At 40.3% G+C, this 25,079-nt stretch overlaps 2 protein-coding genes and 2 non-coding genes across 4 annotated transcripts in view; 3 read left to right on the top strand and 1 right to left on the bottom strand.

The window, feature by feature from the left end:
- Positions 1 to 3,753, top strand: part of LOC134655837 (DNA-directed RNA polymerase III subunit RPC1) — a 34,545-nt gene extending 30,792 nt beyond the window's left edge. Inside the window, exons 22-27 of the mRNA XM_063511328.1 lie at positions 327 to 445; positions 1,320 to 1,485; positions 2,058 to 2,104; positions 2,460 to 2,553; positions 2,905 to 3,105; positions 3,534 to 3,753. Coding sequence (XP_063367398.1) covers positions 327 to 445; positions 1,320 to 1,485; positions 2,058 to 2,104; positions 2,460 to 2,553; positions 2,905 to 3,105; positions 3,534 to 3,746 — 840 coding nt within the window. The 3' untranslated portion in view covers positions 3,747 to 3,753. The remainder of the gene's footprint in view (positions 1 to 326; positions 446 to 1,319; positions 1,486 to 2,057; positions 2,105 to 2,459; positions 2,554 to 2,904; positions 3,106 to 3,533) is intronic.
- Positions 3,754 to 6,250: 2,497 nt separating this feature from the next.
- On the top strand, positions 6,251 to 6,354 carry LOC134656170 (U6 spliceosomal RNA). Its single transcript, XR_010097485.1, has one exon. It is a non-coding gene; the product is annotated as a U6 spliceosomal RNA (small nuclear RNA).
- Positions 6,355 to 10,927: 4,573 nt separating this feature from the next.
- Positions 10,928 to 13,742, top strand: LOC134655662 (exosome complex component RRP46). Its single transcript, XM_063511100.1, has 5 exons — positions 10,928 to 11,125; positions 11,207 to 11,333; positions 11,473 to 11,581; positions 12,600 to 12,798; positions 13,585 to 13,742. Exons 1-5 carry the CDS (start codon positions 11,005 to 11,007, stop codon positions 13,710 to 13,712), a joined length of 684 nt encoding a protein of 227 aa, XP_063367170.1. The 5' UTR covers positions 10,928 to 11,004; the 3' UTR covers positions 13,713 to 13,742.
- A 2,982-nt stretch (positions 13,743 to 16,724) lies between these two features.
- Positions 16,725 to 16,831, bottom strand: LOC134656164 (U6 spliceosomal RNA). Its single transcript, XR_010097480.1, has one exon. It is a non-coding gene; the product is annotated as a U6 spliceosomal RNA (small nuclear RNA).
- Between the last annotated feature and the right edge of the window lie 8,248 nt (positions 16,832 to 25,079).

Here is a 25,079-nt window from a genome sequence, read left to right as displayed (position 1 = left end):
GCCGCTATAACAACAAATACTAAAAACAGAATAAAATAAAGATTTAAGTGGGGCTCCCATACAACAAACGTGATTTTCGACCGAAGTTAAGCAACGTCGGGCGGGGTCAGTACTTGGATGGGTGACCGTTTTTTTGCTTGTTTTTTTTTGCTAGTTTTGTTCTATTTTTTGGTTGATGGTGCGGAACCCTCCGTGGCCGACTCGCACTTGGCCGGTTTTTATTTTTTTATTCTGAAGTCTGGAGCCAAAGTTCCGCCGCGCGATGAGGTAATTAATTAATTAAATACGGATAAGGGACACATCTATGTAACACTTATGTTTTTCAGATAACAACGTACATCGAAGAAGTGTACCTGCCCAACGAATGTTTCTTGCTCATTCGACTTGACGCGGAACGTATCCGTCTGTTGTCGCTCGAAGTCAACGTTGATTCCGTAGTTTACTCGTAAGTATCTGAATTTATTTATTATTATTGGTAGTTGCTTTCGAAAAACTAGTGTTTGCGCCATTTTTTGCGTAAGGGCCGATACAGACGGACTGCGACCCGACTACAATTTGTAGTAGTAGTAAACTCTTTATTGTACAAAAAGACATATTAAAAATAACATACAATTAGTAAGAAGTACAAAGGCGAACTTATCCCGTTGAGGGATCTCTTCCAGTTAACCTTTGAGTAGATGAGAGGAGAAAGTGAAAAGAGGGTGACAAATGCAGCAAAATGTACAACAAGGTACCAGAAAGATAAAGGATATAAATACATACAAAATGTATAGGATAAACATACATATATTACACAAAAAGGAATGGGGAAAATACACTAAAAATTGGAAAGAATTAGAAAGATATAAAGCAACTATACAATAGAAATATAGACAAATTAATCAGTCAGATCAGATAGCCATAGCTTCTTTAACCTCTCCTTGAACGACGCAACCGATTGTGCCTGCCTGAGCGAAACAGGCAGCTCATTCCACAGCTTCACTGGACGCACTGCGAAGGACTTGTTGTATCCTCGACATTTGTGAGGAGGGATGGCAAGTGATAAATTCGCGCTCGAACGCAGAAGGTGGCCACTGCCTTCAGCCAGAAATTGAAATGTTTGAGAGAATTTTTTATTTGTATGGGAACTGCACGCCGACTGCACGCCAACTGCAACGTCCGCAGCCAACCAGCCATACAAGTTGCGGTCGGGTTGCAGTCCGTCTGTACCGGTCCTAAGCCAACCTCGGGCTCTTTTGTGCAACCAGGGAAATGCTAAGATCAAAGATTGACTCTAATTAACTTGCGCGTTTCGTGCTAAATAAAAAAATGTTTTACAGCATATGCACATCGAAGTTAAAAGTGAAGCCGGGCAACATAGAAGTAGTGTCGGACTGGGCTATCAAAGTTATTGCCGAGCCGAGCAAACACGGCGGCTGGCTCAACATGTCGCTTCAACAACTGGCGCGACAACTGCCCATCGTCGTCGTTAAAGGACTTCCACAGGTAAGCCAGAAAGACAACATAAATGTGTTTCTATGATGTGGTCGGTCACATAAACACCGTTTATTTGGAATCACTTAAACGGGCAAATATTTAATGAATCGGCCGTAGATTTCACATTGCTACAACAAACACATTTATCACACACTCTTATCATTTTGTTAATGCCTTATACCGTCTAAACTCCGAGTCGTAATTAGATTCCAAAAAAAGTAAGAGAATGTTGCCACTGCAATAATTTGATTGTAAAATAGTAAATTCCTTTTTATAAATAAACACGCTAAGATAATTTATTTATTGGTAATTTTACTCCTACGATTTAAAAAAGTACTTTTATTTACTTATTTTTACATAAATACAAGACGCGCTAGTAAAAAGTGGCAACATTGTCTTACTTTTTTTGGAATCTAATTACGACTCGGAGTATAGTTTGTGACTTTATGCAGAACATACCAGCTTTAAACGAACATATTGCTTCATTAACACTACACATGGCGACCCTGCAAGACGAATGGTCGCTATTTGTTAAGATTACAAAGGTTAAATGGCAAACTTATTGCTGACCCATGTTTCAGGTGGCGCGTTGCGTGATAGCTTGCGACGACACAGGTGGCGATGTAAAGTAAGTATTACGACATATAGTTGGTCAAACCAATGTTTCAGTATATAAGAACAAAAAAAAACTATACTCATCCTATTCTTTTGGGTGCTAGTACTAGTGTAAGACAAAGATAGTATGATTCTCTCTGTCTATGCTTAAAATGAGTCAGTCCTTTGACAAACTATAACAAGATCTTGTTAATCTTGTTATGTTTAGTTAAGAAATAAAATGTTTCTCTGCCAAATTCAGCCTCTGGTTTGCGTGTCAGCTGACAGGTCAAAAGTACCCTATCTATGACATTAAGTCGCCTTTATAACTATATATTTTGTAAAGGGAGTAAAGTGATAAATATTATGTGTTGTATTACTATTTCCAGATACAAATTGTGTGTGGAGGGCGACGGACTAAGAGACGTGATGGCGACATACGGCATCGATGGCAGGAAGACCACATCTAACAACATATTGGAGGTACTTCCTTTATGTTACACTTGTCAACATTTTAGTGATTTGGAACCTACTTGTAAATGCAGAAACATTTAACTGATAAAAGAAAAGTTGATTAGTGTAGGCCCACTTGCACCACCCCACTAACCCTGGGGTTGACCCGTTAAACCGTTAACCTAGTGTCAAATTATACTGGTAACCATAGTGACTCCAGGATTAATCGGTTAACCCCGGGTTAGTGCAATGGTGCAAGTGGGCCTTAGTATGTTAATTTTGACATTAATCTGCAGATTTTGACTTGAAATTTCAAAGGTTTATGTTTATCGATTTTATTTATTTGAATTTTGCCTTACAGTCATTTTTTTAATTTTATAGGTGTACCATACGCTAGGCATCGAAGCAGCCAAGTCTACGATCATCAGTGAAATCCAAGCCGTCATGGCGGGCCACGGCATGAGCGTGGACCGACGGCATGTGGAACTGCTAGCCGGTCAGATGACGGCGCGGGGCGAAGTGCTGGGGATCACACGCTACGGGTTAGCGCGGATGAAGGATTCAGTGCTCAATCTGGCTAGTGTAAGTACAGATAAGCTTTGGTACAATATTTAAAACCTTTAAGCGTCAATATTACGGAGACGGGTATTTCGACCGTCAGATTTTTGATGAATTGCTCCAAGACTTTAATGTTACTTCTAGCTATTTAGTAGCAGTCTAAGGTCAATCGGAAATGTAATCAAAATATACAGCTATTTCTTTAAAAACGTGTTGAAATAACTTTGACAGGGCCAAACTACATTGCCCTACATCGGCTACATCATGAATTAAACATTTTCCGCCTTATTCGTAAAACTTTACGGGCCTGATTTAGTTAAACTATGTTTTATCCCTTTCTTAACAATACAATAAGTCAAAATGGCAGATAAAGACAAACGATTCATAGCTAATTCAGGCTAGTAACGCGTTTATGAATAACGCCGTTTATAGTTATTACAATTTGTCCCCAGTTCGAGAAGACCGCAGACCACCTCTTCGACGCAGCATACTACGGGCAGCAGGACTGCATCAGCGGCGTCTCCGAGTCCATCATCCTGGGCGTGCCGTGCTCCATCGGGACTGGAGTGCTGCAACTACTGCATGCTCCAGCTCCTGAACCGCCTAGAACGCCGAGGGAACTACTGTTTGACCGTCCCGAGTATCATACATCCATATGGGAATAGGTCTCTAATAAAAGCTTTTTTTTTAAGTTTTATATTGTGTTTTTATTTCAAACGCCTTCTACTCTAAACAAACAGCGAAATACCATTAGCGTCTTTCAAACCTTTGCATAAAGACTCATTGCGTCAAAAGTACCAGGCACCCATAACCCAGCAGGAGCTTATAATGAGCGCGCGCTTTAACGCGGCATACTCACTTTCATCGACAGTGCCCATCCGAACCTTATTGCAACGAGATAAGGTCCACCTATGGTCAGTAAGTGGCGTCTCCGAGTCCATCATCCTGGGCGTGCCGTGCTCCATCGGGACTGGAGTGCTGCAGCTCCTGCATGCACCAGCTCCTGAACCGCCTAGAACGCCGAGGGAACTTTTATTTGACCGCCCTGAGTATCATACATCCATATGGGAATAGGTCTCTAATAAAAGCTTTTTTTAAGTTTTATATTGTGTTTTATTTCAAACGTCTTCTACTCTAAACAAACAGCGAAATACCATTAGCGTCTTTCAAACCTTTGCATAAAGACTCATTGCGTCAAAAGTACCAGGCACCCATAACCCAGCAGGAGCTTATAATGAGCGCGCGCTTTAACGCGGCATACTCACTTTCATCAACAGTGCCCATCCGAACCTTATTGCAACGAGTTAAGGTCCACCTATGGTCAGTAAGTGGCGTCTCCGAGTCCATCATCCTGGGCGTGCCGTGCTCCATCGGGACTGGAGTGCTGCAACTACTGCATGCTCCAGCTCCTGAACCGCCTAGAACGCCGAGGGAACTACTGTTTGACCGTCCCGAGTATCATACATCCATATGGGAATAGGTCTCTAATAAAAGCTTATTTTTAAGTTTTATATTGTGTTTTATTTCAAATGCCTTCTACCAAAGGGATTAAAATTTAGATGAAGGGCCCTGTGCCTTCTACTCTTTAACATTATTACCCCCGGTTTAAACTCTCGCGCGAGCCACGAGACGAGCCGCGAGCCGCGCCACGAGACGCGAGTCCACCGTTTACACTCGCGTTCGGCTTGTCATTCGGTTATAAACTTTATGCCGTGCCGTTAGTGTTTAAATTATATTAGCTCGACGAGCTTGCGAGCCACGAGACGAGCCGCGAGCCCACCGCTTACACTCTCGTCTCGTGGCTCGCGCGAGAGTCTAAATCGACTATTACAACAGCGAATTTCTACCAGCATCATTCGTATAGGGACTATAGGGTATATGAACCGATCAAGTAATGGTATAGTGTGTAGTAAGTCAGGTCCAGCAAATAACCATAAGAAAAAAAAAGCATTGCAGTTAAGTACGGGGTTCATGCGGAAGTGCTACGGAAGCAATTAACATGCGCACAGTACGAAGAGACAGAGTATTAGAGTTAGACCAAGCTAAGATGGCAGCGATTTTTGATAGCCCAGACTGTGCAAGTGTATTTAAACGTCATAATTACATAGAAGTAGCTTGGTCTAACTCTATATTCCTTATTACGCAAGTAGCCCGCACCTTTACTTATTAAATGGCTGTTCAAGAACTCGCAAACAAGTGACTGGCGCATCGAGTTTAATTATGCTCAGCCTCATGCTCCCTGTGCAAGTATCCCATTGAGGCGTTTTTAAACGAGGATTAAACAACTGTACCGATATTCGGAACCTAAAGTAATATATCGAGAGTGGCAACACTGTAGTTAGTCGTATTGTCCTTTTCTAGCATATACGTCCATCTCTCTCCCACACCCCCACCACTTCAGGCAGTTGCGTTTGACAATTTTGACAGTTAGAAACAAACGCAAATTACCTCATTGGCTTGCTGTTTTTCCATCTGGAAGGTCGTGAAGCTAAACTGCTGGTGAGTTTTTGAATTTGTACCCCAGTTTAGCTGACTATATTGAAAAACAGTTTCTAACGGCTTTTGCCGTTCGAAATAAATATTTAAATTTAGTTGTCCGTTAAACTATCTAGCAAATAAAAATGATCCGGAATAGTGATGTGCAAGTGTTTTCAAAGGCTGCCTGCGCGCACCGTGGCTATGCCAATGAAAATACTAAAACACATGGTAGAAAACACATCGAGCTGGTAAAGCGTGCACGTGTCACCATTATAATTTAATTTTATTAAGTCTCTTCCGAGTCTTGTTAGTTTAAATCTTTGTGTGTGTATAATAACGGTTGAAATTATATAATACTTAAATGGTGATGTGTGGAGGTATACCCTTTCAAGTGATTTGTGTTTTCGAATACGAATGGATCGGATAGTTAATACGTGTTACGTAGAACCTACGTATTAAGGTAGAAGCTTATAGACGTGTAGGTTTTTTATCTGTCCAAGTATCTATCAGCAATTTATCTTTTTATCCCGTTCCGGGTTAATATAATATTGCAAAATTAATTTTTTGGTAATAAACTTGCTGATAAATAACGTGTACCCGAATAGGAGTCGACGATATTTCCGCTCTAAGGGACACAAGGTAACGAACAAACCTACATCGCAAACATTGCATTTATTTTTGTGGAAAGTGAGTACTTCGGCAGTACATAAACTTAAATCTGACTAGACATAGAGAGAGATTAGCATGGCTCTGCGCAAGAATGACATGCGAATTCGTGAAGTATTTCACTCTGTATCTATCAACTTATATCTCTCCAACTAGATCTTTGATTTATGTAGGTAGGTACCTACTTAAATATATAACTTAGCAGGTACTTACAGCTTTAAAGGTTAAGGAAAAGAACTCTTGCATGTAGGTGCTATATGTGCTTGTGTTATTTTGAATTTGAATAACTTGATTATTAATTCTATACGTAACTACATACAAGAGGGTCAATTCTTAAGCCTACTTACCTACCTACATAAATAGTACACTTAAATTAAACGTTTCAAATAAAATCGGAAGCCTGTGACATGGAAGGGCATTAACGATACGGGAATCTTTAGATTGATTCATTGACGAAGACGCATGGTTTGGTTCATATTGTCAAATTATATTAGTTAACTGTAGAGTTAAAGTTTAGTTTTGGCAAATCTGCGCGTCACCGTGAATGACACTTTCTAAAAGTGCCTGTTAAAGCCGGCGTAAAGCCTTTCACCTTGTCGAGCAAGGAACCCGCAACTTAGGGAATATTACCCATAAACTCAGGGTATTTGATTTGAATGATACTTATTCTTAAACTTACGTTTGTTATGGTTCCACCTGCTAAGGTGCGCCTAAGAGAATCTTTTATTCGTTCACAAACTAACGTCAAGTTATTTGTGATGAAACCAATATATTATGTACCTATCTAAACCTGCGCAAGGCTGCCATGTTTACACCTGCGTAAGGTGTGCCAAAAGAATCTTTGATTCGTTCACAAACTAACGTCAAGTTATTGATGATGATATTATAACCTATGTAAGCCTGCGCAAGGCACGTCAGACATATTCACAGAAATATAAATGATATGGTCATAACACAGGCGTGCGAGTAGACCACAATCACAAAAATATTACAAAGATTAAGTTGTAAATATCTCTTTTTAGAGAATGTAAAAATGGTTTAAAATAATGTTTTGGGTAAAAATCAGTCGAAATATGCAAGGCTTCGTTATTAGAGTTTTCATTTTTGTTTACCAATCTATTTCAAGGGTCCCGAACACCCTATTGGCTAAACCCGAAATTGGGCTAATTAACTGTGGTAAAAGTGAAAACTGCTTTCCATTTACATAACATTTCTAAAATTATAATAGGTAAAATAAAAACCTAAGATTCCAGGCCTATCTCGACTCATTTTTATTTTAAAGATGGAAAAAATCTTTGCACCCTAATATAAAATTGTGGTCTGGAGACGCTAAGCCTCATAACTTGGGTGGCATAGATAATACTAAGAGATTTAGTCACCTAATTGCGACTATAAGCCCAGGCAGAATATTGATAATTAGAATAAGGAGTGGTCAATCCTCCAAGGTCCATACAATCTGTGGACTCTAATTAAATCAGGCTCGGTAAGCTCACGACACGACAGAGCTTACGATTCCATTCTGAAATAAGCTATGTTTACAATATATATTACCCATGGTGTGAAACAAACAGCCTGCTCAAGGTGTACAAAGGGTCCGTTTAACGGCCCTATAAACATCTACAAACCTTTGAAGTCTAGGCCTGCTACAATATGACAGACTAGAAATAAATACATATGATCCCAATGTAAGAGCAGCTCACAGTTGCATAAATTATATTTGGCTGGAGAGCACTTGTCTTTCAGTTAACATGTTTACGAGTACCTACCTATGTACACGACATGACCAAGGTTACCTACCTTTTTACATAATTATTATATCCCTGACTGCCATGGTATATTAGGAAAATTATCATGTGCTGGCGGTGCTGCACAAGCATGTTTGAAATAAAATATACAAAACTGGCCTAACGGGCGTTTATGAATTATGTATTTTACACCCTTGTGTCTGTATTGTGACCCTGGAAGTTTTAAACCACCTGTATCGTAAGTGCTCCTATGCACGGATTAAGTTTATAATAAACTACCCATGCCCTAACCTCAAGGGCAAGTGCTTCTATGCACGGACCAGATACTGTTGTCACTTATTTCACTTATCATGACTTGTCATAGTTTGATACTACACGTTTAATAAATTTAAGACCGTGGAATGTACCCACTACAAAAGGTTTTTAAAAATAGTGACTGAATGGTTTGTGCGAACGGTTCTAGCACAGTTTCTGGGCGGTCACGTCTAGGGCATGACCCTCTAGTTCTCAATTTATACAAAATTATAGCATTGTGATACTGTTCGCTTTGCACAATAAAATAGGGGAACAGGAGCACGCCTTGCGAAAAGGCGAAGCTATTTTGAAACGCAAACCTTTCATCATTGAAATATATAAATAATTATGTTTTTGGTGTGGAACATGTAATTGAACACCCAAACAAATGCAATCATTTATTATATGTTAGCAAAACTCTGCCAAAGTGTTAGTCTGTCTCTACAGTGTAACCTGAAGGCATGAATGCACATGAATCTCTTGAAACATGGTGGATTAACTAATTTACACCCCGTCTGTGTCTTGCTCCTACCAAATCCACAAGTTGAGGACCTCAACCTATCTAGGCACCCTTCTTGCTCGAGACCTGAAAAAATAATCTCATGCAGTCAAGTGTCGGAAAACCAGGTCCACACTCTTAGCACTACCGTGAATATATCTAAGAAGTCTGTATACTGCCTTCCAGGAGGCGGGATGTTAATAGACTAGCCTATATAGTAGGCCAGAGATATAGTATACAAAAGCACACTGGCCCAAATCCAGTAATATTATATGCACTTCAGAATACAAAATAATTGACTATTCTGCGTATATTTGATATCAAAAAGTTACAATTACCTACCCTTAGGTCATAAGGAGGATAAATATACATAAATATCAAATATATTCGACAAAGAGTTGACCCTAGCATTGGATAAAATAGAGGTTCCTCTTAAACGGCATCTGCGCTGTTGGCTTTGGGCCCACGGGTGCCCGGCAAAAGGTCGGGGACCCCATGGTTCCGCACAGTTATTGCAAATAATGTAAAATCACAAAATAAACACAAATTTTCATTTTGGTTAAAAACACATATGCGATGAGCTAAGGTTTCGAATTAAGTACCTTATTCTTAATCTGGAAAGAGAAGACTGAATATTCAGAATTAAGCTATGTCTATGAATGGTTTACATAAATTAAGCCACTTTAGCGTTCAGAAACAATCAAGTTTATGTCTACTAGTAGGCACCAGATAAGGTAAACTACTCATACTGCATATATAGACAATAATGAGTACAATTAAGGTCACTTGATGATAGCTAAACATGAACATAAGCAGAATGAGCTGCACCTATACAAATATCATTGATAAAGCTCTGTGGCAATTCTACATTTACCATTTGAACGTCAAGAGCACCAAAAAGCGTCGTAACTAGTGCCCACATGAGTATTATGATATGGCTTAAGCTCTCAAAGTAACCTTCACAATTTTAAGTAAGGTTTGTTTAGGTCCATTAGCTCGCGTTCGCGTTAGTAAAGCGTACAAACGATTAAATGCATTTTATAGCTATAACCAAATAAATAGCTCACACTGGCTCACAGTCATTAAAAGAATTCAGTAAAATCATTAAAAGTATTCCCTATGATATTTTATTAAGTACCTACCCAATATTAACTTTGTGGGTAGTGATAGTGATATAACGAATATTTAAAATATTCGTCTACTTAATCCTGAGGGATTCTAGAAATAAGAAAGGTCTTGTCCTTGTTATATCCTGCAACTGCTTACCTTACTAGATAATTATTATCAAATTTGTCAATAATTGGGAGTTATAAATAAAAACTACTCGAGTACTTTATGATTTTTATCTTTTCATATTTTAATTACATCACTCCATATCACAGATGTTGTATGCTCCCTGAAGAGTAGACTGACTTATCTTCTTTTACATAGTCTCACATACATATAATTAAGTACTATAGCACCCTTGTGGTGACTCACTTATTTTCGTTGAAAATTTATAAGTACCTACATTAAATACGTATATAAAATGGAAAGTTAGTATCATAATATAATGGTATATAAAATTGTATGCTTTACTAAATACCTCTCTCCTCACATGTATTAAAATAAAGGGTGTACTACATAATTAATTAATTAATTAAACACTCCTAATATAATAATATTACATATACATAATATGTAAGTACATGTATAATCACATTGGCTTGGCGTCTTCCCACCACCAGGCGATAACAAACACGTCTCAATATATTACTTTAGGTTCCGAATATCGGTACAGTTGTTTAATGACAGCGTTTTACACAAAAATAAAACGCTAATTAAATAACTTACCATATTCGGAACCTAAAGTTTTAATCCTGCCTGGTGTAAATATGTATAATTTTGAGACAATGAGGTAATTTGCGTTTGTTTCTAACTGTCAAAATTGTCAAACGCAACTGCCTGAAGTGGTGGGGGTGTGGGAGAGAGATGGACGTATATGCTAGAAAAGGACAATACGACTAACTACAGTGTTGCCACTCTCGATATATTACTTTAGGTTCCGAATATGGTAAGTTATTTAATTAGCGTTTTATTTTTGTGTAAAACGCTGTCATTATTCTACTTGAATCCAAACGCATTCTGAATCAGAAAAAAAAAGTTTGTTGTCCTGTCAAAAGTGTCAAGCACACGTGTTAGGTTATAAATTATTATTTTCGATAAAATCCAAATATATAGCCAAATAAATATTGTTGCCAAATGTTACTTCATAATAAAATGGGCACCGACGAAGCCAAACTGAAAGATTTTAAGCTAAAACCGATGAAGTGTGAGCTGAATTTTCTCAGTAAATCGGACGGTTCTGCTATTTTGTCTCAAGGTAAAAAATCGTTTAAATGAATGACTAAATTCAGTATTTTTTATAGTAAATGTGAAGCTTGATTGCTGTTTTATATTTTAGGTAGTACAGTAGCGTTGACTAGCGTCAATGGACCTCTGGAAGTTAAAATGTCTAGTCAGAGTATAGAGAAGAGTACGTTGGAAGTTCTCTTTAGCCCTAAAGGCGGGAAACCTTCTGTAAAAGACAGGTAACTTCCATAACATGCTCTGCAGTTTATTGGATTCTTTGTATTTGAAATTGTATAGCTGAGTATAATTTTACACAATTCGATCTGGCCCCAAAATAACTATAATGTACTTTTGTGTCTACTAACATTATGCTTCTAGGTATAAAGAGAATGTGATCCGTCAAACGTGCGAGGAGGCCATCCTAAGCAGCCTGTACCCTCGCACCGGCATCACTGTCACAGTGCAAGAGCTTGAGGACTATGGAGGGGTGAGTAAAATAATATTTCTCACTTTGTCTTAGATTGAGGCCAAATGCAATATTCCTTGCCATCCAATTATGTATTTCCCAAATGTATGACCTGTGCCCTGTTTATCAAAAGCTTGTAACTTGTAATATGAGTGGAAGTTCCTTTCTAACAAAAGCTGTCAAAAAGGGACTTCCAATTGTATTACAAGCTACAAGCTTTTGATAAACAGGGCACAATCCTACCAATTGCTGGTACTCCTATGTTGCTGCAATTCATTCTAGAATTCTAAGTGTACTCTAGAGATTCTCTTTACTTAAAAAAAAAAATTGCATTTAGCTGGCTGCACTGCCTCTGTGATCTGTTGCGACAAGCAGAGGAAATAATTGTTAATCACTCTGCACAAGGTCACATCACCGGTGTGTTGTGCCATGCATATTTTATTACTGAACCGATGGTTGAGCATACATTATTAAATCTGTGTGTTTTTAAATAATTCCATAAAACTCCTGAGACTCATAGACTTATATTGAATGGGATATGGACCATGATTACCTTAAGTATTGTTTTCCAGCTCCCGATATTTCGACGCAGTTTAGATAGCCCGCGATTTTGTAGACAGCGTTCGATCTACCCTCATTCGACCCATTGTACCCGGTCGATATAAGTCTAGTGTAACTAACCGTGAATTGTTTAAATGCATGCATGCATTAATGCATGTTAATTATAAGATGTAATTATTTTTGAAAAGATGTGTCCCGCCGAGTTTGTTGCCGAGGTTCATATTGGGATACCCTCCTCCAATTGAGGGGGGATTTAAATCTTCTCGGGGCAGAGGTGTAGGGTTGGAGCCGGTCTACCTACCTAGCTTTATTTGACGTTCATAAGCGCATTGTAATTATGCCTACTTGATTAAACTATCTTTTATCTTTATCTTTATCTTATCTTTAAAACTGTTCCTGAGACTCTTTTGTAGAGGTTGCAAGTACCAGCCTAAAAATCACGTGCCTAAATGAATAATCTATTGTATTTTGCCCACAGCTCCTATCAACGTGCGTGAACTCCGTCTGCCTAGCCCTAATAAACTCCGGCGTGGCGATGCGTCACGTATTCGCAGCGGTACTGTGTTGTGTAGACGAGCACGGAGACATTCTACTTGAACCTGAGGCTGACCAGCTAGATGCTGCGAGAGCTGTGTTGAGCTTCGTCTTTGATGAACGAGACAAGAGTCTTGTTACAGGTAATGTTGCATTATTTACTTTTTATTGCTATAGCGCCTATGGCTTCGAAAGGCCCAGCATACAAAAAAATGCCAGTTTAATTTGAAATCAATAGTGAAGGACATATGGTTGCCTAGCGCTGGTGGCCTAGCGGTAAGAGCGTGCGACTTTCAATCCCGGCTCGTACCAATGAGTTTTCGGAACTTATGTACGAAATATCATTTGATATTTACCAGTCGCTTTTCGGTGAAGGAAAACATCGTGAGGAAACCGGACTAATCCCAATAAGGCCTAGTTTCCCCTCTGGGTTGGAAGGTCAGATGACAGTCGCTTTCGTAAAAACTAGTGCCTACGTCAAATCATGGGATTAGTTGTCAAGCGGACCCCAGGCTCCCATGAGCCGTGGCAAAATGCCGGGATAACGCGAGGAAGAAGGAGGATGAAGGACATGGTTGAAAATAAAAGATATGCAACTCTGTTCCAATTGAAAATGGTGTGGTGGTTTTACTACTGCTGGATAAGGATTCATATATTTTTGTTCAATTCCTATTGACAGGTCCAGGCAGTGATGTTAGGAAAATTTGAAGCTTCTATATACTAGTACATTTTCATAAGTAAATAACAGTCTTATACTATTTAATTCCGCTGCCGTGTGTATTCCATTTAGATATTAAATGTTGCTTTTAATTATTCGGTGCGCTCTGGCTTGTCTAAGTGTCTGGGAAACGTAGACTTTCTTTCTTCCTAGTTCCGCCGCTCGCCGCTAGATGGCGCTGACATCAAACCTAACTAACACATTGTTTTAGGCTTCACCGAGGGCAATTTCAGCGAAGACACGTACAAAGAGGCCATGGAGCGGTGCCGGTTCGCTAGCGACCTAGTGTTCGCCTTCTATAGGGATATTGTTAGTAAATACTCGAAAGTTATTGGATGATAGACGTTTGAAATTGAGGTGGTTGTAAATACATTGGAAGAGTCCGTCTAAGGGCCACTTGCACCATTAACTAACCCTTTTTTTTTTTTTTTTTTGACGCAGGGGAAATGCATTTTCGCATTCACCCCCGGGCTGGGGAGGCCCATCGGGGGGTGGTATGTGGGACTCGCTCCTCCCGTAACTCCCTCTGCTAATCAGAGGGAGGGGAGAAGAATACCTACTAAAACCCCTGCGGCGTTTCCGTCAATGCCGTTAAGGGGGGTGCAATGGGGTCGCTAGCACGTCACCACGACACCCCCCCGGCAGTCCTGGCCCGGTTAACGAACCGGGACTACACACCTGATTTGGGGAGAGTCAGCAAACGCATAACTAACTCTCCCCCTCCCGTGCAAGGCAGTGTTATGCGGGTCCCCTACCCGCTGCCCTACTGGGGTAAGGCACGGTTTATAATAGCAAACCGCCTGCGCCTCCTTCCCAATCGTCTGCGCCGGATCGGAAGTGCGTTCGGGTCTTCCTCCCGTTCCCTCTCCTCGGTCTCCTTTTGCGAGATAACTGTTTCGCAAAAGGAGACCACCGCCTCCCAGGATCTCTCACTGTTCAACATGGCCGCCACAACACTGTGCAGCGAGAGATCATCCGTCCCAATGGCTACCGCCAGCGCGCCACGCTCCACGGCCCAGCGATTGCACACCTCCAGGGTGTGCTGGGCCGTGTCATCCGTCTCTCCACACTGATGGCAGCCTGGTGTAGGCTCGCGACCAATCATGTGCAGGTAGTGACCGAAGCATCCGTGTCCGGTCAATACCTGCACCAATCTATACCCCACCCTACCATGCGTCCTGTCCAGCCATTTGTCTAGCGACGGGAAGACTGCTCCTATGGTGCGGGTTCCATAGGGAGAGTCCTCCAGGTCTGCTTTCCATCTTTCGCGCAGCCTTCTCATCGCCATTCTGCGCTCATTTCTTACTTCTTCAGGAGCAGGGAAATTACCTGTCTCTCTGCTCCTGATTCTCCGCCTATGCGCATCGGCGAGCACCTCGGCATCCAGCTCCCAGGGTGAGGTGGCCGCCAATACGCATGCTGCCGCCCAGCCTACTGTCACATAAGCCCTACAAACGCGTATGGCAATAACTCGTTGGGGCCTCCGCAGTAGGGCTTTATTTTCTCTGTTTAGTTTGTCGGCCCAAATCGGAGCTCCATAGAGGGCCATTGATCGGGCCACTCCAGCATAAAGTCGCCGGCAAGCGTGGGAGGGTCCTCCTACGTTAGGCAGCAGCCTACCCATCTCCGAAGCTACCGTCACTATTCGGGGAGCAATTTGACGGAAGTGCTCCCCGAAATTCCACCTCGTGTCTATCGTGAGGCCGAGGTATTTTATATGGGGCGTCACCTTAACCACCTCGCCTGAAATTCTAAGGGAGGCACCTACGGGCACCTTCCATCCTCTCTTCCCGAAAACAATCGCATTAGTCTTCGGGAGGGAGACCATTAGTCCTAAGAGGCGGATTCTTAGTATTATTAGGTCTGCCGCCACTTCCGCCCTCCGCAATGCCTCTCTCAGTTCCTTGCCCCGAACGGCCACCATTGTGTCATCAGCGTAACACATGAGGACCATTCGGGGGAGTAGCTCTGCACGAATGGCCCAGTCGAAGCCAATGTTCCATAACAGGGGTCCAAGAACCGACCCCTGGGGAACACCGCAGGCCATCCGTCTCTCCAACCGTCCATTAGGAGTGTCACAGATCACTACTCTATCTGACAGATAGTGGTCGACGACTCGCCTCAGATATAAGGGCACCTCATGGTATTTAAGGGCCTCCCGAATCACCGAGTACGGGAGGGTACCAAATGCATTGGCGATGTCCAACGACACCGCAATGGCTCCCTCCCCTCTCCTTTGGGCATCCTCACAGAAGGCCCGAAGTGCCCCCAATGCGTCCATAGTGGACCTGCCATAACGGAAACCATATTGGCGATCCGAAAGATTAGGGCCCGTCTGATTTAGGTGCTTATAGATCCGGGAAGCTATTATACGCTCGAGCATCTTCCCGGTTTCATCTAACAGCACTATGGGCCTCCATCCGGATGGGGAATCCGCCGGCCTAGTCTCCTTCCGGAGGAGACACACTATTCCCTTTTTCCAGCATCTTGGAAATTGCCCATCTTTTAAGCATTGGTCAAAAATGGATTTTAGGCCGTCTCCAAGGTACTCCATCACTATGGGAATTATTTTCCCATGAACCCCGTCTGGGCCAGGGGCTTTTTTGCAGGCCCTTATTTTTTGGGCCACATAAGCCATTTCACCCTCCGTGACAAGGGGCACCTCCTCTGGCTCAATAGGCTCCTCCTCCCTGGGGACCACCATTGCAGGTGGGTTGAATTGTGGGGCTGGAGGAAACAGTCCCTCTATTATATTTTGTAGGGTCCCCATTTCTATTGCGTCCATAGGAGCGGCTCGGCGAAGCTTTTTCCTCACAAGTTTGTAGGGCCGCCCCCATGGGTTTTCATCTAGAGAGGCCAAAAAGGCCGTGTGCGCCGTGTCCTTTGCTTTGGCTATGGCGAGGTTTAAGGCCTTCTTGGCCTCACTTAGCGCCGCATAGTGTACGTCCAGCTCTTCCTGCGTGTGCCGTCTTCTACGGCAGCGTGTGTATTGCCGTCGTGCCGCATTACTGGTATGCCGAAGAGCGGCAACTTCCGGACACCACCAATAAGTGGCCTTTTTCTTCGATGGTGGTCTCGCTCTTCTCATTGAGGCGTCGCAAGTCCTCGTGAGGGATGCCCGGAAGTCAAGGGCCATACTGTCTGCATTGGCATCTTCGGGTAATTGCCGCCCCCACCTCGCCTCTACTAAAGCTGCCTCTCTGGCCGCTTCACGGTCCAGGGAGGCCAGGCTCCATCTCGGTAGTCTCCCCGCTTCCCTTGCCGGTCTAGGCTGTTGGTTTTGCCGGGCTCTGGAGACCCTCATTCTGATATACAGATGGTCAGAGAGGGTTTCCGTGTCCTCTAGTACTCAAAAATGTGGAACGCTTCACGATTTTGCGTGTCATCCTTGCGCAGGGGCCATGCTAATCTTCTCTGTATCGTTCCAATTTTAGTATATGTACTGCCGAAGCAAGTACACCATTAACTAACCCTGGGTTAACCGGTTAAATGGGGTTACCAGTACAATTTTACTCTGGGTTAACGGTTTAACCGGTTAACTCCGGGTTAGTGGGATGGTGCAAGTGGCGCTTAGGGTGGTATTCCACCTGTCCAAACTTTGTATAGACTTGGCGAACAAAAATTTGAAAGCGCTACCATACACGTCAAATTTCTATGAAAATATGACTGTTATAAGTGTGGCGTTTTATGACACTTTATCGTTGCTGATTTAGCTTACACAGACTCTAACTAATATAAGATTAGATGTAAAGTTTTTGCAAATAAGACAATATTACCGATTGGAACGGTAACGGTTATTTTGCAAATATTTTCTGAAAATAATTTAATTGGTTATAATACGTAAATCGTGAATAAATAAGAATAAATAGTTTGGCAGCTGAAATAGATGGCGGTGTACTGCGCTGTATGTTTTGGGGTCACTGGATTGTCAAACGTCAAATTTTAACAACTAATTTTCCGTATAATGTACCTACAGGTCCGTACAGCGCCATCTACACCAGCTGTCGAATTCGTAGCATGTTTTTAATTTATTGTACGTATCATGTTGTCCTCGACTTTGTTTACATTATAAATATTTTTTTATAAGTAATTCCTATCTTTAAATATAAAAACAATGAACAAACAAGCGTTTTATTTCCCCATAATTGTTCCTAAAATGTACAACCAATTACAGTGACGTATTTGATAGGCATCACGCGGGATCCGTAGCGCAGGGACGCAAAAATAATAGAATGTAGCTCTTTGTGTCGCCGCTACCGAATATGCCGACACGCGAGGAGGGCACACTGGGAGCAGAAATATTGGTGAAGCTGATACCAGTACTAGTAGGTACTGATACCAGTAGGTTGACCTATATTTTTGTTCCCTGCGGAAAGTTCCCACAATTGCGAAATTTCCTCATAGAAATTTTACGGAAACTTCTCATGTTTTTTATTTTGTAAGTTTCCTTCATTCCTACTGAGTTTGTATGGCGATAACCGAGAATTCTCGGTTCCGGTACTGTATTTGTATAGAAAACTAAGTACCTAGAGCACTCTAGTGCTTAGGTACCAAAATGAAAAATTGTGATGTTTGGAAAATTTCATTTCCACTGAGCTTATAGATTCACACACGAATAAAGCGACAATGAAATGCCTAAAATACCTACATATTTTCCCCGTTTCGAGAAGGGTTATGGCTTTTTTTCAGTAATTTAATAGTTTTTGTGTCGTGGGTTTCATTGTAGCGTTAAAACTACCTACTGAGCCGATTTCGATGATTGAGATGTCAATCTATAGGAAAAATCTTTTCTGTAGGTGTATAGTGGGTCGGTTTAGAAATAAATAAAACTAAAGTGACTGGGTTATTCATCATTGATAAACATGCGGAAATTTCCCTACTAAAGATTTTAACTTTATTTGATTTGAGTGAAAGTGACAGTGCTCCCTGTACGCCACCTGCCGCCCGACATTTGCAAAAAAACCAAGATGGTGGATCGACGCGATCTCGAATGCAAATGGCGCTCAAACGTGCCGCCGCACATTTAAATGTCACCGGCCGGCATTGTGCCTAAATAGCCGGTCCCTTTAATAAGTATACATACATGAATAATATTAGAGAACCGAAGTTTGTATGTTTTTTTTTGACGCTGTAGTCTGTAGTTGCAGCTTGACTTTATTTGAGTACTTTCTTTTATTTACATCTTTTTCAGTCTTTAAACAAAAATTCATCATCCTGCTTTGGCATTTTGTTATGACCTAGAGGTCAGGGGGTTTCAAACTTCTGGGATAAATTGCCAAGCGGACCCCATAGGCATTATTAAAAAAAAACTGTGTATAAAAACTTCATTCTGTGCAAGTCATTTTTAAAATGCGATCTAGCAGAAGAGAACATACGAAATAATTTTTGCCCAACTTGACACGGAGATCTTCATTTCGCTCGGTGAAAAATATAACAATAATACGACCTGGATGCCTCGCCAGCTCGCCACTAAGACAAGTTGTGCCAGGTCAATAACTTGGCCCATAACCTGCGTACGAGGTTCTAATCTGCAAAATAAAAGATGGCCGCCGCGGGGGGCGCTTTTAATTGTAGCAGGCCGGTAGGTACATCAGGGCCTCTGGCCTGTGTGGTCGGCAGGACAAAAATACTTGGGTTCTGCGCCAAGTGTTAAAACATTATTGTCGATAAAGTTTTTGATTATTATTTGGAGCGTTACGTGTCCCACTGCTGGGCAAAGGCCTCCCCCCAATTTCTCCGCAGATCTCTTTCCAATGCTATGTCAGGCCACTTCTTCAAAATTATGTATTTTCTAGTGTTGGTTAATGAGGGTATTAATTTAAAAATAGTGGGAGTATATTTCAAATATTTCAAAAATTAAGAAAGAGCAGGAAAGAGCACTAGAAAAAGCAGGGCTTCAACCATTTAGTGGTGGTACCCACTTTATTTTACAGCACCATGTTCAAGCCACGGGTACTCGTCCTCTGCTGACGCTACATTTCATGCACCATGTTATTACCCGTAGTAATAGTAGCGTGCTTTACGATTGTCGCGTGTGCGGTAGCTGCGCCCGAGGGTACTGACGTCGACCTTTGTTGTCCAATGATGAACCCTATGGCTTCACAATAAGGTTTACAATGGTCAGTCAGGTCAGACGATGCAGTTCACTGATCCCTCCTAAACCTTAACACAACGACTTAAGATCGAATAATAGGCAACTTTTAATGGCTGTACATGGTACTACAGGTAACCGTGTACAAGATTCGCCGTGGGCTGATATTAAGTATGCGAAAGCAACGGGAGTCCTTGCAAGACTGTTGCTTTGATGGCTAGCTCGATAACTTGTCTAAAGACTGTCTAAGGCCCGAAATATATACTTTAAAGATGTACAGGCTGGCCAACTTAGAGGTATACAACTTTTTTTTGCCGCCATTTTATTTTGGCGGTAAATATGACAGTTATTGCATGAAAATTAGTTTGTGTAGATACGGCAAATTTATTATGGAGCGTTTCACGACGGAACAACGTGTTTTAATCATTAAAAACAATAGAAACATTAAAAATAACGTTTCCCGGTCGATTAATTTCGAGAAACGGTGACATTGACTGGCCCCCAAGATCGCTTGATTTAACAGCTCCTGACTTTTTTCTGTGGGGCTATCTAAAGGGACGTGTCTATGCTAATAGGCCAACGAACCTTCAGCAATTAAAACAAAATATTCGAAACACTGTCGCTGAGATAACGCCAGAAATGTGAAAAAAAAAAAAAAGTGATGAAAAACGCGATGAAAAGGGTTCGCATCTGCCATGCTGCTAGAAGTGGACATTGTCTGACATTATTTTCCATGTGTAATTGCTGACCCTACATATTATATTTAACAAGGAATACTTAATATTTTTTAAGTTATATAGAATAAAATTTTAAAAATAAAGTGTATACCTCTTATTTGGCCACCCTGTGCCTGTGTGTATATGCCATAAGAGACCAAAATTGCTTACAACCTGTGCCTTTTGCGCTACGTTCAAGATTCTAAATAGGAATCGCTCACTACGCTCGTAAGTGGTAAACACGAATTTTACTTATTCTCCTGTGGTAAAAATAAATTAAATTGGCCGCTTCCATTACACATTAGACATTAATTTCTTAGGTATAAACAGGATCAGAATCAAGCAGCAGAAGTGGCTATAGTAAGCGACATGTTGAAAATCATCTCAACATTTTATTCTTAATGTAGTCAGAGGTGTTCAAATAATTTTGCCCCCTTGGGGTCAGCGGGGGATAAGGCCTCATCCAGTAAGTTCCTTCTGCTGCTGACTGTACTGACTTGGACTGTAAGTATGCGACATTTGTCCTCAAATCCATATAAAACTTAATTATAAGTCCTTGATTCCAATTTTATGGCTCGGCTCCACACTATATATTTATTAAAAGCGTTGATTTAGAGATCAGTCTGGTGCCGTGGGAATGTCGCCGATGCAAATTCCGCGCGCGGGTGAACGTCAGCCATCTTGGTTTTCGTTTTGTCAAACCTCTCTTATTTAATACTTGAAAACCAACCTTAAACTTAGGTAATAAGGTTTGTATTCGTAGAAAATGCGTCAGTGACATAAGCTTTTATGAAATTACTGAGCTTAGGTTGCGTTCAGTGATTTACGTTTTGGGATTGTATTAGTTAAAATCGTTTGTGATGCGTGAATTCGGTGAAGTGCGTAAAATTTTTGATTCATAAATCGAGATAAAGGAAGACGAGTAATTAATACTTATATGTTGTTTTTTTATATAATTAGTGTGGCTTTTGTTGCGATTGCAATGGATAAAGTTATCATGGCGAATCATACATAACACAATTGACAAACATTTTGTTTAACCCTCGTGCTTTGAAACCCTTGCAACCTCTGAAGATCCCGTTTTTCGAACCACAAGCGCAGCGAGTTGCTATGGGATATTTCCCATATTACTTACTATAGATGTGGTGAGAATTCTAAATGCAGACGAAGTCGCGGGCAGAAGCTAGTACGCAATAAATACATTGTACACGCGTACATTGTAGGTAGGTATTTAATTTAATCAGACGCACAGCGGGAGGCGCCCGCGCAGCCCGGTGGGCCTAACGCGCGCTGATGTTACGCATGCACTAAAAATAACCTTACCTCAGGTCATAGAGAAAAAAATACATAGAGTGCTCACTCCATACACCAGTTCAGACTATTAATTTCCGTGTCTACATCTAGCATCGAGTAGCGGAACTATCAGTACTGCTACTTGACAATAGATGTAGCACCGACCGGAAAGTCTTATCTCAACAGCATAAGACTTTCCGGTCGGTGGCGACATCTATTGTCAAGTAGCAGTACTGATAGTTCCGCTACTCGATGCTAGATGCTAATAGTCTTTTTGGTACTAAAACTGATGTATGGAGTGAGCACTCTATGTATTTTTTTCTCTATGCTCAGGTACAGCCTAAGTATAGTCTGGCAGTGGCACACCAATGTTCTCAGTAACAGCAGTAAAAATAAATGTTATACTTATAGGACAATTTTAAACAGATCGATCTAGTCCTAATACTCCTAATACAGTAGGTAAGCTCAATAAGATATGATAAGATACACTAAGGGCATTTTGATTATTCCTCCCTTATTTCCTTCCCTCCGTCGTGAACCCATAGATTTATAAAGGATTTTTTTTTGCGTAATTAGTTTAAATGTGAACGATACTTACTGGTAAAGGACAACACCATGTTAAACAATATAGTGTTACCTACAGGATCAGCAACGCGTTTTTAATTTCTAATGCCCCCAGTTGCATTCTATCATACCCACCTCCCAACTAACAATTTGAGGAAAAATCTAAGTTTATTCTAATTCTAAGTATAATCGTCGTATATACGTTTGTATGACGCGATTTGGGCGCACCTTATTCAACTTAAAGTCGTAAAGAAGTTGAGTAATGGTCGTTTTAATACCTATTTAGTTGCGTAGTCGTCGTATATGCGTCGCCGATTCGACACTTCGTCGTATAAAAGTAACTACTACGACGCCTATTCGACTTAAGGAAGAGTAGTGGTGCGAAGTACGATATTTATACGACTTCAAGTTGTGTTATCACTGTTTAAAGGTTGTATAAATAACAATTTCAACGCAAGTTCAGTGTGTCAAATTGACCGGAATATTATTAAGCAAGTGGTGTGAAATTGTATCTTTGAAGGAAAGTTAGTAGCCATTTTTATTAAGTTGGTGGTCTATGAAATAGGAGACAAAAGTGTATTTTATATCTTTAAACTACTGCGCAGTCAAATTTACTGATGATTGCTATATACGTTTATAGCTAATTAGTAATGCGCTTTTAAAATTCTTACTTATTTAATTATTTTGATTAACAAATTATTAAGCAGTTCCCTTATAGGAAGTTATACAACTTAAGGTTCCATAATCTATACGTTTGAATTGGAATGGCCGCCATAACTTTTCAAAAGTTGTATAAAAGTTTATTTAACCACATCTATTCGACTATTGGTTACATAGCGGTAGTATGATAGCACTTTTGCTACCTAAATACGGATAGCGGTCGCCCCAGTAACAGTTAGTCGACTGTTCTATAAGGAACACTTTTACGACGTTTAAGCAACTATTGGTAGTTTAAAAGTCGCATAATGGGTATCCATACCACAAAATTGTCGCGACTACGACATTATTACGACCATAACCTCTATGCGACCAACTGTCGTTTAAGAAAGTTATATAGAAGTCGTCGTAATACCTACTATACGACTATCGTATAAAATGGTAGAATAAAAGTTTATTCGACCTCGCTATACTGCAATATGTTAACCGACTATTTAGTCGCATAAAATGGTAGAATAAACGTTTATTCGACCTTGCTACACGACAATAAGTTTATCCGACTTTTAGTTGCATAATGCACCATTACTCGATGTACGGTCAAATTGACGACTGTTATACTACTTTTATAATACTTCGAGTCGTATATAATAGCTCCTTGATATACGACTAAATTGTTTGTTGGGCTGACTGGTATGGTGTTACTACACATTATATTAAAATGATTATCACAAGGATATGGAACTGCGGATGAAGAGCGTAAAATGATGGCTTTGGGTCCGGTCCGGACCCTTAACAAAAGATTTCGACGAATTGAGAACCTCCTCCTTCTTGACATCGGTTGAAAATGCCACCTATAGATACCTACCGATATTTTTTTTACTAAAGCCCGACCAGAAATATATGATCATTGTCAAGAGGGCGCTGTTATTCTCATGTATATGGTCATATAATTACAGTTCAGTTTAATATGAGGAATTTAGTCTCAATGAAATTCCACAATATGGCGCGTGATCATATTTAATAGTAGTTTATGCAACAGTGATATAATAAGGGTTCTTAAAATTCAAGGGTCGAAGTTACAAAACGAGACGTAGTCGAGTTTTGTAAAAAAAGACCCGAGAATTTTAAGAACCAATTATGAGCTGTTGCATACATTACTTTTTCTATGACAGCTGCAGCAAAAAAAAAAAAAAAAAAAAAAAAAAAAAAAAAAAAAAAAAAAAAAAGTTATTATTTAAAAAAAAAGAGTTATTATTAAAAAAAAAGAGTTATTATTTAAAAAAAATTGAGTTATTATTTAAAAAAAAAGGAGTTATTATTGTAAATGAAAACATACCTCTTTCAATCAAGATGATCGGAACTTGTATCTTTAAAAAAAATAAAGCAGTTGTATTATACTCATAAGATGACTGCTAGCAGTCATCTTATGAGCCTATAGACAAAGCATTCAAATGACATTGCTTTAGATATCACTGTCAGTCATTTAATTGACACATTTAAGTGCTGGAGTAGAAAAAGGTATATATTTAAATCTTTTGAATTCTCTTACTCATAAAACGAACCATTACAAACTACACTTAACTCGACCATCCTTAACAAAGTCCTTTAGGCGATCAAGAACATTAATTTCCATCGAATAAAGGATTCTTAATTACATAATACACATCAATGTGTGCTTTTTCCGTGAGCGAGTTATCAACACCGCCATCCCAAGCGAAATTGAACCTTAAATATTTGATATAAAGCGTTTTTCCCTTGAACAGCAAAACCAGTAATTATACAGCATGTTATTAAACTCTTTCCTTAATGATAGCTTGCAACGACTCGAATTTGAATTCTTTAAAACGTTTATATCCGGCGCAAAATTGCGTAAAAACACTTTTATTTCGGTTTATACAAAGTAGAGTAAGTAATTTTGAAAGGATCAATTATTATAGAGATTGAAAGCCTCAAGAAGAAGCCTTATTTATTGACCGAAGCGTTAGCGAATGTCTCCGTTTTAGCTTGGGCAAAAATGCTTTTGTATCTAAAGTCTATTTTTTTATTCGGTAGACTGATCTGACAGTTAATAGTATGAAATGACATTTCATGTTCATACTATTAACTGTCATTTCAGTCTACCGAATAAAAAAATAGACTTTATATCCGGATGTTTTCCTCTAGGTACCTACGCCTAAATGAAAATCCTTAGCCTCAGTAATAAATAATGTGCACGCGCTAATCTAAAATTGTAGATCACTAAAAACAAACAGGACCTTGTAAAAATTACCATTTCATGTTGGTGTTGGTGGGCCCCTATTCCCTATTATTTATTTCGTAAAAAAAAGATAATTTGAAAATTGGAACGTTCGATTTACGACGCGCAGGCCAGTAGGTGCGCGCCAC

Source organism: Cydia amplana, chromosome 17, assembly GCF_948474715.1.
Source record: "Cydia amplana chromosome 17, ilCydAmpl1.1, whole genome shotgun sequence".
In the NCBI taxonomy this organism is placed as follows: domain Eukaryota; kingdom Metazoa; phylum Arthropoda; class Insecta; order Lepidoptera; family Tortricidae; genus Cydia; species Cydia amplana.
This window is presented reverse-complemented; position numbering and strand designations above follow the sequence as displayed.

What these genes read in the sequence shown, in the direction of transcription:
- LOC134655662 (XM_063511100.1), top strand. Translation starts at nt 11,005, where the DNA reads ATGTTACTTCATAATAAAATGGGCACCGACGAAGCCAAACTGAAAGAT. An exon ending in TTCTGCTATTTTGTCTCAAG is followed by an intron (nt 11,126 to 11,206) that starts GTAAAAAATCGT and finishes TTTATATTTTAG; the next exon opens with GTAGTACAGTAGCGTTGACT. An exon ending in AGACAAGAGTCTTGTTACAG is followed by an intron (nt 12,799 to 13,584) that starts GTAATGTTGCAT and finishes ACATTGTTTTAG; the next exon opens with GCTTCACCGAGGGCAATTTC.